Source organism: Pteronotus mesoamericanus, unplaced genomic scaffold (genome assembly GCF_021234165.1).
Source record: "Pteronotus mesoamericanus isolate MK-2021 breed Mesoamerican mustached bat unplaced genomic scaffold, CSHL_Meso_final scaffold_476, whole genome shotgun sequence".
Taxonomy (NCBI): Eukaryota; Metazoa; Chordata; class Mammalia; order Chiroptera; family Mormoopidae; genus Pteronotus; species Pteronotus mesoamericanus.
This window is the reverse complement of record NW_026555318.1, coordinates 1,826,715-1,840,629: the sequence shown is the minus strand read 5'-3', so window position 1 is coordinate 1,840,629 and position 13,915 is coordinate 1,826,715. Positions and strand designations below refer to the sequence as shown.

The window sequence follows — 13,915 nt, the reverse complement described above, 5'->3', positions numbered from 1 at the left end:
CGGGAGGTGTGAACTTTCTCGACTTTCATTTTTAGTTTTTGGTTTGGGGAAAACAGTTTTGGTATTGGAGCATTGCAGGATCTGGTAGCTCACCAGCCACGCCTCTACAAACTTGGTTGAGGTAGCTAGGGTTGGGCTGTGTCTGTCTCATGGGTTTTTGCCATGAGATAAACCTTAAGGGCCAGAACTACCTTTTCCTCAGCAACTTTTCTGTCCTGAGTCATGTCACCTGTTCCTTGTCCCCAACCTGCGAGCCCTGGGAGAGGTCCCTCAAGTCCAGGCAGAGGAGCCCCTATGGGGAGAAAGTGGTGGTGGTCTCGGCCTCTACACTCATCGAGGAGCGTCGGGTGTGTCTGCAGGAAGACCACTGCCGGAGCTGCTGCTGGCTGAGGCAACCCAGGTCCTTGAAGAGCTTGAAGAGGTCATTGCGAAACTTGACGCCAATGAAGGCGTATAAGAAAGGGTTGACACAGCAGCGGACGCAGGCCAGGCTGTAGGTGACATCATAGGCAATGTTGAGTTGCTTGCTGAGCTCACAGCTGCTGGTGGTGGTGATATTGAAACTGGCCACTGTCTGGGCCAGGACCACCCCATTGTAGGGCAGCTGGAAAGCTATGAAGACCACCACCACGGCAATGATCACCTTGATGGCCTTGTTGCGCTCAAAGTTGCGTGCCTGGAGGAGGGTGCGGATGATGACGAGGTAGCAGAAGCTCATGGCCACTAAGGGGATCAGAAAGCCCACCACCATCTGGGCCACCTGGATGGCGATCAAGGCCTCCATGTGCTCGGTGATGAGAGAGCACCGCAAAGCTTGCTCGCTGTTGCTCTTCTGGATGCCGCTGTACAGCAGCTCTGGGATGGAGAGCACCGTGGCCAGCATCCAGATGCCCACACAGGAGAGCTTGCTGATGAAAAGGACTCGGGCCCGGTGGCGGTGGGCTGAGACGGCCTGGACAATGGCCACATAGCGGTCGATGCTGATGCAAAGAAGCAGGAGCATGCCACTGAAAAAGCTTATCTTATAGATGACGAAGATGAGCTTGCAGAAGTGGACACCAAAGGTCCAGGACTTGGCTGCGCTGTATGCCCAGAAGGGGAGGGTCATGAGGAAGAGGATGTCCGCCATGGCCAGGTTGAGCAGGTAGGTGTCGGTCATGGTCTTGAGCCTCTTGAAATAGATGTAGGTCAGCACAACCAGCCCATTGCCCAGTAGACCCACGCAGCAAATGACGGAGTACATGATTGGGAGGAACCAGGCCTTAAAGTTCCGCACGTCCCTCTTGAAGCACACGGGCTCGTACAGCGTGTAGTCCACCGTGGTGTTTTCTCCAATGTAATCGTCCGTGACCTCATCTTGGCACAGGCACACCTGCAGGGAAGGAAACAGGGGAACATGATCCAGCTTAGCCAAGTGGGTCCAAATCTCGCTGCCTCGGGGTTGCCCAGAGCAGCGATTTCAAAGTGTGGTCCCCATCGTCAACATCGTCATCACCATCATCTGCACATTCTTGGACCCCACCTGAGGCCTATGGCACCAGAATCTCGGGGAGTGGGACCCAGGCATCTGTTTTTCTAAACGTCCCAGGTGGTTCTTTGGTTTGCAATCGGTGCTTCTCAAATTTCGACATGTATATGAGTTACCCGGGGATCTCGTTAAAGCCTATGTCCTGATTTAATAGGCTGCGGTCCTGCCTTTCTACTAAGTGGCTAGCGTCTGATTTTGCCAACCCTGAGAGACTTGACCTTACATGTGCGGACAGTGGACTGGAAACAGTCTGGGCTTTGGGGTCAATTGAACCTTGAGATGGAGAAACACACTTCATCTCTCTGAGCCTCAGTTTTCTCCTCTGTGAAATGGAGATGAATGCTCTCTTCCTTCCCACGGTTGCGGTGAGGTACCTGACTCAGGTTTAGGCACTGCGCTGTCTTCATGGAGGTTTTATTTTGTGGGAGCTGTGACTTCCTTCTTGAGCCTCCCTCAGGACCTGGCAGCGTCCCGTAGACTTCCAGGAGGGAGCCTACAAAATACCTCAGCTTTTGAGGGAAAATCCACCTTGGCGTTAAGTTTGGGGAGGGCCTGGGGTGAGAAGAGAGGAAGGCAAAAGTTCTGCTAAGAGACTGTGTAGCCCCAGTTTGGGACAAGCTGCCGTGATCATGGGCGGGGGGGCGAGCGACTTGACGACTTTTATGGACCCCTGGGGTCTGGGGTTCAGTGTCCGTGACACAGCAGGAACTCAGGCAACACGTGCTGGTGCACTGAATTTCACGGCTATGGCAGCCGTGACCCCCGGGTCGCCACCCCCTCAATGTGACCCAGTCCCCTCGGAGCCCTTGGAAGAAAGCACGGCTTTGTCCCCCACCATCTCCTCCCCCCTCTCTGCCTCTCTCTTCCTCCTCGTCTCTTCAGGCGGATCCCAATCAGCTCAAGGCTTTTTTTTTTTTTTTTTTTTTTTTTTAAGCCTGCCTTTGGAGTAGGGTGAAGGTTTACTTGGCCTGCTGTGATTTTATCAATGAAGGAGGGCTCCCGAGACTGGTCACACCTTCGTGCTCAGCGACACAGAGCCGGCTGGGAGCTGGGCTGGGAGCTGGGGGTCCCTTCTCTGGGAACAGGGCTCTGGGCAGCTCAGCATGAAGGATTCTCACACAGTTGGGGAGCTGGAGGGATGTTAAAGATGAGGAAAGGGTGGCAGGCATGCAGAGCAGTGATGTGGCTTGCGCCAGGTTACAGAGCTGCCCAGTCTCTGGATTTCCCTGTATCTTGTCTTGCCTTTCTCACTTTCAATTCTGGATCCATCACCATCCTGCTTGCGGGACAGGATGAGGAAGAAGTCATGGCCAGGAGCCTTTTCTCTGGGTATTGTTTTCTCAAAAAGTCAGTAGCAACTCCTTTCCCCCATCTGGGCGTGATTGCAGCCTGCAAGTCCATGGCAAGGCCCAAGGCCTTAGGTCTGGGGCCCCTGGACATCAGGGGGTTCGGTGGCTTTCCTGGGGGACCGCGTGCTCAGGCTCTGCGAAGCGGCTCCCCACCACCCCTGCCTTCTATTTCCCTCTTTACTAGCCTCCCCCTCCACGAGCCACCAGACTTGACGCCTCTGCAGCCCACAGCCCCACCACATCCTGCCCTGCCTGGGCCACCCCCATCCACCCAAGAGCAGAATGAACCCAGCTGTCCCTCATCCCCTCCCCCACCTCCCAGCCTCCTTTGGTGGTAATACAGCCCCTCTAGAGTCCTGGAAACAGGGAAGAGCGGGGGAGGGAGTGGTGATGGGGCCAGGCTGTGGGCTGCGGCCCAAGCTCCAGGGGGCCGCTGGGAGGGGGTTTTGGGCACAGCGCCCAGCTTGGGGCCCGCTTCTGGCCAGAGCTCCTGGAAAGCAGCCCCTCTGGCCTCCAGACCTGGGGAAGAGCCAGCTCTGAGAGGCACTGCCTCTCCAGCTCTTGTCTCAGCTGCCCCTCCCCCTCCAAGACAGCTCTCACCCCCAAGAAACAGGGGAGAGTCGACTCCACAAGTGACAGTTTGTTCTAACTCTGGCACTTTGATGGGGCAGATTTACTGTCTCCGCTTCTGGGATTGAGAAGCAAAGCCTCGGACACTGGAGGCCTTTGCTCCTGCAGAGTTGAGGCCGCTATAAAGCGTGTGCGCCCCTTGGCGTTCTCCCATCGCCACGGTCCGGGGGCCCATCCTCCCCAACAGCGGGATTCAGATGGGTCTCTATTTTGCAAAAGGGAACCGGGCTTCTAGGGGGGGCCTTTGGCTGGAGGTTGAGGAGGGAGGCAGCTTTGGGGCGCTAAAATAGTAATCAGGCCGCCACGGCAAAGGTTCTCTCAGCTCATTAAGACATGTGAAGTTTTACGTGCACAGGTGTGCACGGGTATATGCAAAACTCAGCAACCCGACAGCCTTTGCTTTTTGCAGCTCCTCTCTCTCTAAGGCCTCCGCCGGAGCCCCCATTTCTGCCTCTTGGCTGGGGATATTGGAAGTGGGTGGGGAAGGGGTGGTAACTTCTTTCCTCAGTTTTAATTTAAATGAAGTAAATGCCCTCTCTAGGATCACTCAACAGGTGGAGCGGGGTGACCATCAGCTTAACGAATGGCGAGGGGGTTAGTGTCCGGGTCTGTTTCCTTCCAGCGAATGTCCGGCTGCTCCACCAGAACCTCGGACTCAGGAGAGGAGGGTTTGGGGACACGGGTGTGGAGGAGGGAACGGACCTCACCTGGAAAATGACAAGGAGGGCCACCACCAGCACGCTTTTCATTGGCTTCCCTGCAGGAGACAAGGTGAGAAAGTTATTGTTTGGCAGGGACAGCTCTCTGTTCTTAAAGAAAGTCGCTGAGACGGAGGTACTGATGGAACAGAACGTCAGAACCAGGTCGCGCCTCGAGGCCTCTGGCCAGCAGCCCTCCCTGCTGCTTCGTCCTCCACTGTGAGGTCCCAGGAAGGAGCAGGTCAGAATACAGGGCAGCCTCCCCTGCCTTGGCTCTTCAGGGACTCTCACGGGACTGGAAGGTCCACCTTGGCCCAGACCAACCCTCAAGGTCGAGTGTCAACTGATCGTCACTCCGGGTCTGAATGGCCTCCTCCCGCGCTAGGTTATGCAGGAAGCAAGGCCCTGAGGTGGCGGTGGGAGAGGTGTGTGGGCATGCACACGTGTGTGCCCCCCGCACGGCTCCCGTGCCGGCAGCCACTGGGGAGCATTTCTCCTACGCCCAGCTGAGCAGGCAGCCATAGAGGAAGCCCGTGGTGTGTCCTGAGAAAGGCTGGCTGATTTCACAGGGCTGGGGAGAGGAGTGTTACTTACCGGCCTCCAGGAATGGAAGGGAGGGTGTTTTGGGGACCCATGGGACTCCCTAACACCCCTTCATTCAACTGACATTCATCCAGCACTGACTGCGGGATTGCCGGGCTCATGTTAGCCTGCCTTCGAGGCAGGGACCTCTTGCTCTTTACCCAGAATAGAGGAGCGGCGCAGCAATTGTGTGCTGATGAGTAAATGAAAGAATGAATGCCCTGCTTGCCCGTCAAGGGAGGAAGCACCAGGGTGGCCTGAGGAGACACTGTCCTGTGTGGCAGTGTGGCAGGATGGAGACTCTTCCCTGAGGTAACTACTGTTTTTTTCCTGACTGAAGCGCGTATATATGTTTTTTTTTTTTTAAGTTGTTTCTAATTCAGAGCCTTAGGATGTGGGCGGAAGGGGAACATGAGGTCATGTTCAAGAGCAGGGGTCAGAGCCTGGGTACATTTGGAAATCAGGAGGGTCTCCTTGGGTGTGAACGGCAGGCTGAGACCCCGGGTTGTCACAAGGCCTGACGTGTCGCGGATGCAGGATGGGCACTGACTGCCCTGTTCTGCTTTGTGACCGAGCTGAGGGCTGGGCCTGGAACTCATTTCCTCCTAGGGCTGAGCAGGGAGGACAGGTCATCTCACTTAACAGCCTGAGAGCAGCCTGAGGGAAGGGACTGTGCCTTCATCACCTTTGTAGCCCCCTCCCCATGACCTGACCCTCAGGTCTGGCCTACAGGAAAGCGTCCGTGATGCCATCAATGAATGCCAAGCCAAGATCACCAGCCCTGTCACACTTTTAGCTTCAGCAGGGACAGGAAAGTGGTTGGGACTCTGGTAAACACCTTCTGGAACTCCCCCCTGCAAGTCCCCACCCAGCTCCAGCCAACACAGGCTCCTGCTTCCCAAGAGGAAGCCACGCATTCCCAAAGTTTGTGCATTTGGTCACAGCACCACCTGCTGGAAATCCTGCTGCATGACATCCAATTTTTCTGTACGTTTGCTGTACGTTTTTCCCCTCAAGGGATTGCTTAAGGTGGGGATTCTGGGCTTGGGGGGAAGCGGGGGTCTCTGGGGAATGGCAAAAGGTAATCAAGCCACATAAATAGATAGGTGTTTCTCCCATCTCAAGCAAGTTATACTGCATGCTATTGTTACACGGGTCTTCCTAAAGCATGACTTGGATGCAACCCCCCACTGCGCCCTCCCTCTAAATCCTTAGGATCTCTGTACCCAACCTAGGGAGGGAGCCCCTGATGCCTAATTAGTAAGGCCATCAAGCCCTCTGCTGTCTACTTGGACCTGCGTTCCTAGCCGTGTCCTTTTTTTCTGGGGACCGGTACCCACTGTCCCATTGTCTGCAGCTTGCATCTGAGTATTTGCAGCCCTGGGAAGAAATGGGTTCTTGTACAACATCATAGCTCCTCTCTCTCATTCCCCCTTCTTTGCTCCCCTGAGCACACGCCCATATCTTTGCTCTAACAACACTCTCTTCAGTGTTAACACACAGCTCATCATCCACTGACTCATCTTGATGTGAAGCACTCTAGGTTTCTTTAAACAAATGAGTCTGTCGGTTACTCTAGAGAAAGCCTGTTCTGACTGTCAGCGTGAACTGAAAAACCTCAAAGTTGTGATAAGATACAACGGGTGAAATAAGAACAAGACCTCTGTTTCTATTTTACTCCATTAACCCCTTCTCTCGGGCCCTGTCTTTTTTTTTTTTTTTCCGCTAGCTAGAGTAGGATGTGGGAGCTGATGTGTGCATGTATGTGATTTCTCATCCCAGGTATATTGGAGACAACAAATGAGCAAGGGTCTTTCAGGACCAGCATAGGCCATTTTCAAAAAAGGTAACCGAATGGGAACTTAGGGGAACTCTGGTATGTGGCACAGGGGCCTGGTTGACGGCCATGAGTCAGATCGTTTCTGTCTGTTAGAAAGTCATAAAGCAACTCTCTTTGGGCAGTACCTTGGGTGGGACAAATGAAGTTGGGAATCTCGGGGGTTAAGGCAGGGTTTACTCATGTGTTGGGTATTTCTGAGTTCTTGAGTTTCTAGTAAGGATCGTGATGAAAAGAAAATTCCCTAGAACTCCAGCCTGAGCCCCAGCAAGAGAAAATCCCTTTTTGTCTGGGACGATGAGATCGCTGGTTAGCTGCTCCCCTAAGCCCTGTGTTTCCACTCTCATATTTTCCAGGCCCTTTGGGCCACCCAGGGAGTCATGGCTGCCCTTCAGCTGGCCCCGAAAGCCACCCTAAACTTTTCCTTTTTTGTAATTCCTTACTTGCCGATATAACTCCTCTTTTTTGGGTCAGTGGAAGGGGAAGGAGGAAGCAGGGAAGTGGTAGGAATCTGGAGAGTAGGTGAGAGGCCTGGGGACCCTCTTCCAGACAGTATGCGGGGGGGAGGGAGCTTGTTGACTCTTGCAGTCACTATGGTATCAACTGCTTTATACAGTGATATAATTTGTATTTGTTAGGTTCTCGCTATACCAAACTATTTCCATGTACAATCATTTCATCCTCACAAAAGCCCCATGAGGTAGGTACTGCTACTGTTCCCATGCAGCGGTAAGGAAACGGAAGCACAGCGGGATTCGTAACTTTTGCAGAGTCCCAACTGGCTAGCAGAGGAGATGGGCTTTGAACCTGTCCAACTCCAGAAATGGCGCTCCCAACAGCTCTTCTGTGCTGCTGCTTAGTCTTTACGTATCTCTCTTTCATAACATCCTGTGAGTTATCCCTTGTTATCCTCATTCTGTATTTCAGAAAATGGGGGCCCAGAGAGGTCAAGCCACTTGCTTAGGGTCACACAGCTGCTAAGAGATGGACGTGAGATTTGAATGGATCTCTCGCCAATGCGTAACCCTGCAGGTCCCGTGAGCCTGCCCTGCATGGGGACCTCCGTGGAGCACAGAGGAAACCCTCACTCGCCCATGTCACAATGGTCATCCAGTTCTGTTGCTTTTCTCCCCCAGCATCTCAGAGCTAGTCCCACCTGCCCTGACATAAGGCTTTGCTGCCCCCTTGCTGCCATAGAACTCCTTCTGAAACACAAATCTCATCCTTTAACTCAACTAATTGAAAAAGAAAAACCTTCACTGGCTCCCCATCACTTTCTGGATAAAGCCCAAGCTCCTTAGCAATGCAATACAGAGCCTTAAGCATAAGCCCTGCCTCTCCCTCCTGCCTCCTTTCCCCGCTTCCTCCGTGGCATGACCAGAACTGACTGCCTGAGGGCCTGCAGGCTGAGCCCCCAGGCTACTCCGTGAGTGGCATGGAGTTTACAGAGAATTAGGTCTGACTCCTTTTAAGTGGGGCCTGCACCCTCTGGTCCATGCTACTCTGCTCTCCTTACTCCGAGAACCCATTCCCACATTTACCTTGTTGGCCTCTGATGGCAGTTGAGTCTGATATCACTGTCCCTCCTTGGGCCTCTTGCTTCTTCACTGGTTTGCTAACTCCTACATACCCTTCAACCCCCAACTTAAATGCCCCCTGACTCATGTTCCCGATTCCTTCCTTTGAGCTTTATAAGTGTTTTGCCCGTTACCCCATCAGCAATATATCCCACTCTGTTGCATTGATATAGTGACATATGTGTCTTTCTCTCCACCAGACTGTTCTTGGCCGAATCCTCAATCAATGGTAGTTGATAGAAAGAAAGTACCAAGCAAAGGGGAGAGATTTTCCCACAGCTCTCCTCGGCTGTGGCATTCCCCTCCCCGGCTGAGCTCCCAGCGGCCCAGGAGGGATGGCCCTGCATTCCTTCAGAATGCCCCTCTGCGGCTGCATCCGGCCAAGCTGTGAGAGAGCAGTCTCTGGCAGGTTTATTTATTTTTCTCTGCTTTGGAGAATTCTAACTGAGATCTTAGGCCACAATTTCTTTTCTTCTTCTTCTTTTTTTTTTTCAGTCCTCACTGGAAGGTATTTTCATTGATTTTGGAAATAGAGGAAGAGAGAAAGGGAAAGAGAGAGAGAGAGGGAAAGAGAGAGAAAGAGAGAGAGAGATCAATGCGAAAAACATCAATTGGTTTTCATTCGTGCCTTGACTGGGGGTTGAACCTGCAACCTAGGTATATGCCCTGACCAGGAATCAAACCTGCAGTCTTTTGGTGCACAGGATGATGCTCCAACCAACTGTCACCCAGCCAGGGCTAGGCCACATTTCTTGAAAGTGGGGAGGCCACCTCCCGGTTGTTCATTCAAATTGTGAGAAAGGCCAGCCCAGCCAGGGTTTGGCATTTTCATTTTGTGTAACAGAAACTCAGCCTCCTCACCAACCCTTTACTCGCTGCTGGGCAGATGAAGAACATGCCTTATCAACGGTCCACAGCCTGTTTTGAGCAAAAGCTTCTCAGTGGCTTTCCCCTCCACCATGGGTACTTTAGGCTTGGCCCGCTACTTTGGGCTTGGCCGTTGGGGCTCTTTCAAGTTGAGCAAAGCGGCAAGAAGAACACCCTTTTCTCATGGACCAGACGTTACCCTCCCTCCCTGCATCAAAACCTGGGGTCCTAGCACCCCCAAACCTCAGTCTGCAGGGGGACTCTTGTGGTGTGCCAGAGCTGGCTTTCAAGGCATGTTAGCCAGTGCTATCATCTCTCTCTGACTTGCATTCAGTCATTTCACGGCTTGACATTGGCTGGAAGCTTGAAATCAGCCATGGTGGGAGAATTTACACTAGGGAAATTGGCAAGCACTACAAATCAGGGCAGTCGTCCACCCTGGGGAGCCTGTTTTCCAGCATTTACCAGCCCACCCCTGGGACACGGCTGGGACGTGGCTTGGACACAGCTCCCTTCTCAGAGGTCAAACAGAGAGCCAGGAGCAGGGTCTGCAGTGGACGACGACTGCATCCTGGGACTGTGGTCAGCGCGGGGACAGGTGGCTGGGAAGTGGGAGCAGAGGGTAGGCTGCTGGCAGGAGAGGACGTTGGAAGAGATTTTAGAACACAAAAACCATCTGAGATCTTCACATCATTTGTTCATTTCGTAAACATTTTCTGCTCACGCCCCCAAAGTACCTGGAATTCATAGATACGAGAGTAGTACCCTGCCTCCCAGTGTTTCAGCCAGTGCGTGGGGTGGCCACGTTAGCCCTGTCACGGCTGTTTGCTGGGTCCACCCAGGTTTCCGGGCTGGCGGGAAAGGCAGAGATGAAAACAAAAGGCTGTGGTGTGGTGGGGAGGTTTGTGAGGACAGCAGAGGGTGCACCAAGGAACCTTCACTTTTTAAAGCCAGCCCCTTGTGGCTTTGAGGCCGCTGTGTACTTGCTTGTTGCTGAGAATGAACCATCCAGGAACCTGGCCTTCGTAACCTCCGCGGGGTCTGACTCCATGGCTGAGATTTATAAACGGGGCATCTGGAGCTGGGGGACCCCTCTGAACCCCCCAGAGCTTCCGTGATACGCTCTCCGATTGAGACCAAGGTTCGATGGGACGATGGGCTTTTTAAAGGGGAGAGTCATCCGCCGGGGTAGCAAAAGTGAGTAAGTGAGGTGGGGGGCTGTGCCGGAGGCCCGGACTTTGACTTCTCCAAGTTGAATGCCCCTTCATGTTCCACTTTATGTCGCTCACCCAGGCTTTCACCTGCATTGGGCACCGGCACGGCCGGTGGGATGTACAGCAGAGACAACCGCCCAGCTTCCACTTGCAGGGCATAGCATCATTTACACAATGCAGCCACCTGGCACATTCACCTTGAATTTGCTCTTCTTCCAAACCCCAAGAGATGCTAATCGCTATTCAGCAGCGGGAAAAGGTGGGAATCAGAGGGGGAGTGGAGGGTCCAGAGCCCTCCAAGAATTTCTCCCTGAGAAACAGGTCTAGAGAGTCTCAATCATTGCCCCACGCTGAGGTGAGAACAGGTGCTGCCCAGGTCGCTACCAGTCCCAGCCTTGCTACCTTCCTCGGTCCCACTGTTCGGGAAAGACATCACTTCAACCCCTTTGTCTGTCCTGGTACCAATGGTTGCTCCCTCTCCCAAGTCTGAAAGGCGCACCCTCTGTGCCTGGGAGAACAGGATGACATTCTGACGCCCACCAAAGCAGCACGGGACTTCTTCTGCAGGCTTTTCCATGCCTTCCGCCCTCACCCTCCGCCCCCGTTCCACAAATTCAGTCTGGGTGTCAGGGTGACTCCAGTACTGTTGTTTCACTCACCCAAGTCCATGGCACTCTCAGGGCCGCTGAAACCACACAGGAAGGCTGTGCCGGGGCTTGTGCTCCCCTGTCTGGGGAGGAAGTGGTATGTGGCCCTTATAAGTAGCAAGAGAAGACACCCTCTTCCCAGCCCCTTTCAACGTAAGTGGTGTGAGAAGTGCCGAGGTGCCAGCCCACTCGCTGGTCATAGGATCATGAATCATTGGGTCATTTACATTCAAAACTCCCCTATGCACCCCTGCAGTGCAAAGATGACAGGGCTAGCCCCAGGTAGGGGAATAGGGGCCGTTTACTGACTCAACAAGCCCCGATAGCCTGAATTCCACGTGTGGGGGAGTCAGAGACCCCGTGAGAGCCGCGAGAGCTGTGTCCCCGTCCTTCCTTCGCCTGTGTTACAGGGCGCTGCATTTCCCAAGCTACTTTGCCCTCTGGAGCCTGGGTATGTTTGGCCAATGAGAGGCACTGACAAATGATGGACAGTAGAGGAGAGGGGATATGCCCAAATGTATCCTTTCTTCTTTTTTCAAAAAGATTTTATTTATTTATTTTTAGAGAGAGGAGAAGGGAGGGAGAAAGAGAGGAAGGGAAACATCGATGTGCAAGAGAAACATCTTGCCTCTGGCATGGGTTGCCTCTCACACACCCCCCGCTGAGGACCTGGCCTGCAACTCAGGCACATGCCCAGACTGGGAATGGAGCCTGCGACCTTCTGGCCGCAGGCCAGTGCTCAAACAGCTGTGCCACACCAGCCAGGGCCTTTTTCCTTTTTTAAAATTCTTTTCTTTTTTTCTTTTCTTTCTTCTTTTTTCTTTTATTTCCTTTTCTTTCTTCTTCTCTCTCCTCCTCTCCTCCTCTATTTCTTCTCTTCCTTTCCTTTCTTTTATTACAGCTTTCTGAGATATAATTCACATGTAAAGTTATCCCTTTTCAAGTGTACCAGTCAGTGTTTTTTGTATATTCACAGAGTTGTACAATCATCACCACAATCAATTTTAGAGTGTTTTTATCACCTCCTCCTGTAAAACACCCCCTACTCATTACCAATGACCCCCCTCACTCCCCCTCACCTTTGCCCCCAGCCCCTGGTAACCACAAATCTACTTTCTGACTCTATAGATTTGCCTATTCTGGACATTTCACAAAAATAAAGTTATGTAACGCATGTCCTTTTGGTCTGGCTCCTTTCACTTAGCATACTGTTTTCAAGGCTCAACTGTGTCATTGCAGGTATTTTCTCGTTCGCTTTTATGATCCGGTAACATTCCATTATAGGGATATATTGCCTTCTATTTATTCATCATCGTTTGAACATTTGGGTTGTTCCCACTTTTTGGCTACAATGAATAATGCTGCTACAAATAATGCAAATTTTTTGTGAACATGCACTCTTCTCTTGGATATCATATATGCCTACAAGTGGAATTTTGGGGTCATAGAGTAATTGCATGTTTAATGTTAAAGACTTTTTTTGGGTTGTATTTTTAAACAATACCTATGTTTCCGTTACTTGAAACATTTTTATTCTTTACGGTTTTATATTTCTTTAATTTCTAGATTGTAACTGAACATGAATAAAATAAAAAAATCATGTATTTTATTATTAAATATAATAAATGCAAATTTGCAGTATTTTTATTTTATTTAATTTTATTCTACATTTCAGCACATATTAGTAATGAATGTATCTCTCAGATACATGTGACCTATGCTGCAATTTTTTTGCCCACAGCCTCTACAGAGTTCACAATTGGAGGTGCTGTCAAACTGTTTTCCAAAGTGGCCTCACCATGAATGTGTGAAGGTCGCACATTCTCCACAAAATTTGTTATTGTCTGAATTTTTTATTCCAGCCCTGCTGGTGGGTATGAAGTGGTATCTCATTGTGGTTTTGATTTGCCTTACCCCAACCATTAACGATGTTGAGCACATTCTCATGTGCTTAGTGACCATTTGTATGTTTTCTTTAGCGAAATGTCTATTTAAATCCATTGCCCATTTTAAAATTGGGTTATAGTCATTGGTTTTTCTTATGGGGAAGTACCTAGGTCTGTCAGGAGGCAGAAAGAGCAAGGGTAATGCATAGGCAAAAAGCTTTATTGGGGATTTCAAGAGAAGGAATGGGTGAGTCAGGGGGAACGGGCTGCCCAGGTTTGGGATTGGTTCATTTGAACAACATTCGCAGGCTCTAATGTTCAGAGGCTGCCCCTAGTTGCCTGATGCCTGGCCCTGGGGTAATTAGGGCAGAGAAATATTGTTTCCTGGAGTATAAAAGCCAGAGAGAGGAGGTGGTTCAGAGTGTAGGCTCTGAATTTCTTGGTCTGCATATCAAAGGCAAACTATGAATTAGTTAGGCTCCAAGATATCAAACTAAAACATAATACAGACCTGTCCTTCACAATGTAGTATATGCATCGAACCAATGATTGATATACTATACCCCAAGAGCTAGAATGTAAATGTTTAGGAACCAAGGACTGACTCCTCTCACATCACTCCCAGTAACCCGAGTGAACTTTGATCCGTACCAGACTGAGGGCCTGAGGAAATATCTCCTCTAGGAAAACTTTTACTAAAGGTTGCACAGAACCTGCACCTATAAATGTTATCTATCACTTACTGTTTCTTATGCTTGTGGAATAGAAGGCAAAGGAAGGAGTTACCATATTGATGGGAGCAATTATCACTGATTATGATGAGGAAGGTGGGTTGCTGATATAACAGAGGGTATGTAGGGGGGAATGTGACCGGAACTTGAGGTGACTGCATCTTTTGGGGCGTTGATACCTGGTGATACAGTGAAGGGGTGGCAATCATGGTCTGAGAAAGGCAAGATAACCGAGGGTTCAGGTCCCTCAGCGCTGTGGCCTGGGTCGGGTTCCTTGTTTTTTATTGTTGAGGCGTAAGTGTTCTTAATAGATACACAGTTGTAAATATTTTCTCCTATGCTGTGGAGAATCTTTCACTTTCTTGATGG

The 13,915-nt window shown here is 51.2% G+C and overlaps 1 protein-coding gene across 1 annotated transcript; it reads right to left on the bottom strand.

Annotated features, from left to right (window-relative positions):
• Window positions 1-261: 261 nt before the first annotated feature.
• On the bottom strand, window positions 262-10,951 carry CCR7 (C-C motif chemokine receptor 7). The gene is made up of 3 exons (XM_054593627.1): window positions 10,942-10,951; window positions 4,215-4,264; window positions 262-1,372 (listed from the first exon to the last, which is right to left on the bottom strand). The coding sequence occupies exons 1-3, from the start codon at window positions 10,949-10,951 to the stop codon at window positions 293-295; spliced, it is 1,140 nt and encodes a 379-aa protein (XP_054449602.1). The 3' UTR covers window positions 262-292.
• Window positions 10,952-13,915: the final 2,964 nt, after the last annotated feature.

What these genes read in the sequence shown, in the direction of transcription:
- CCR7 (XM_054593627.1), bottom strand. An exon ending in CCCTCCTTGTCATTTTCCAG is followed by an intron (nt 1,373 to 4,214) that starts GTGAGGTCCGTT and finishes CCTTCCCTGCAG; the next exon opens with GTGTGCCTGTGCCAAGATGA.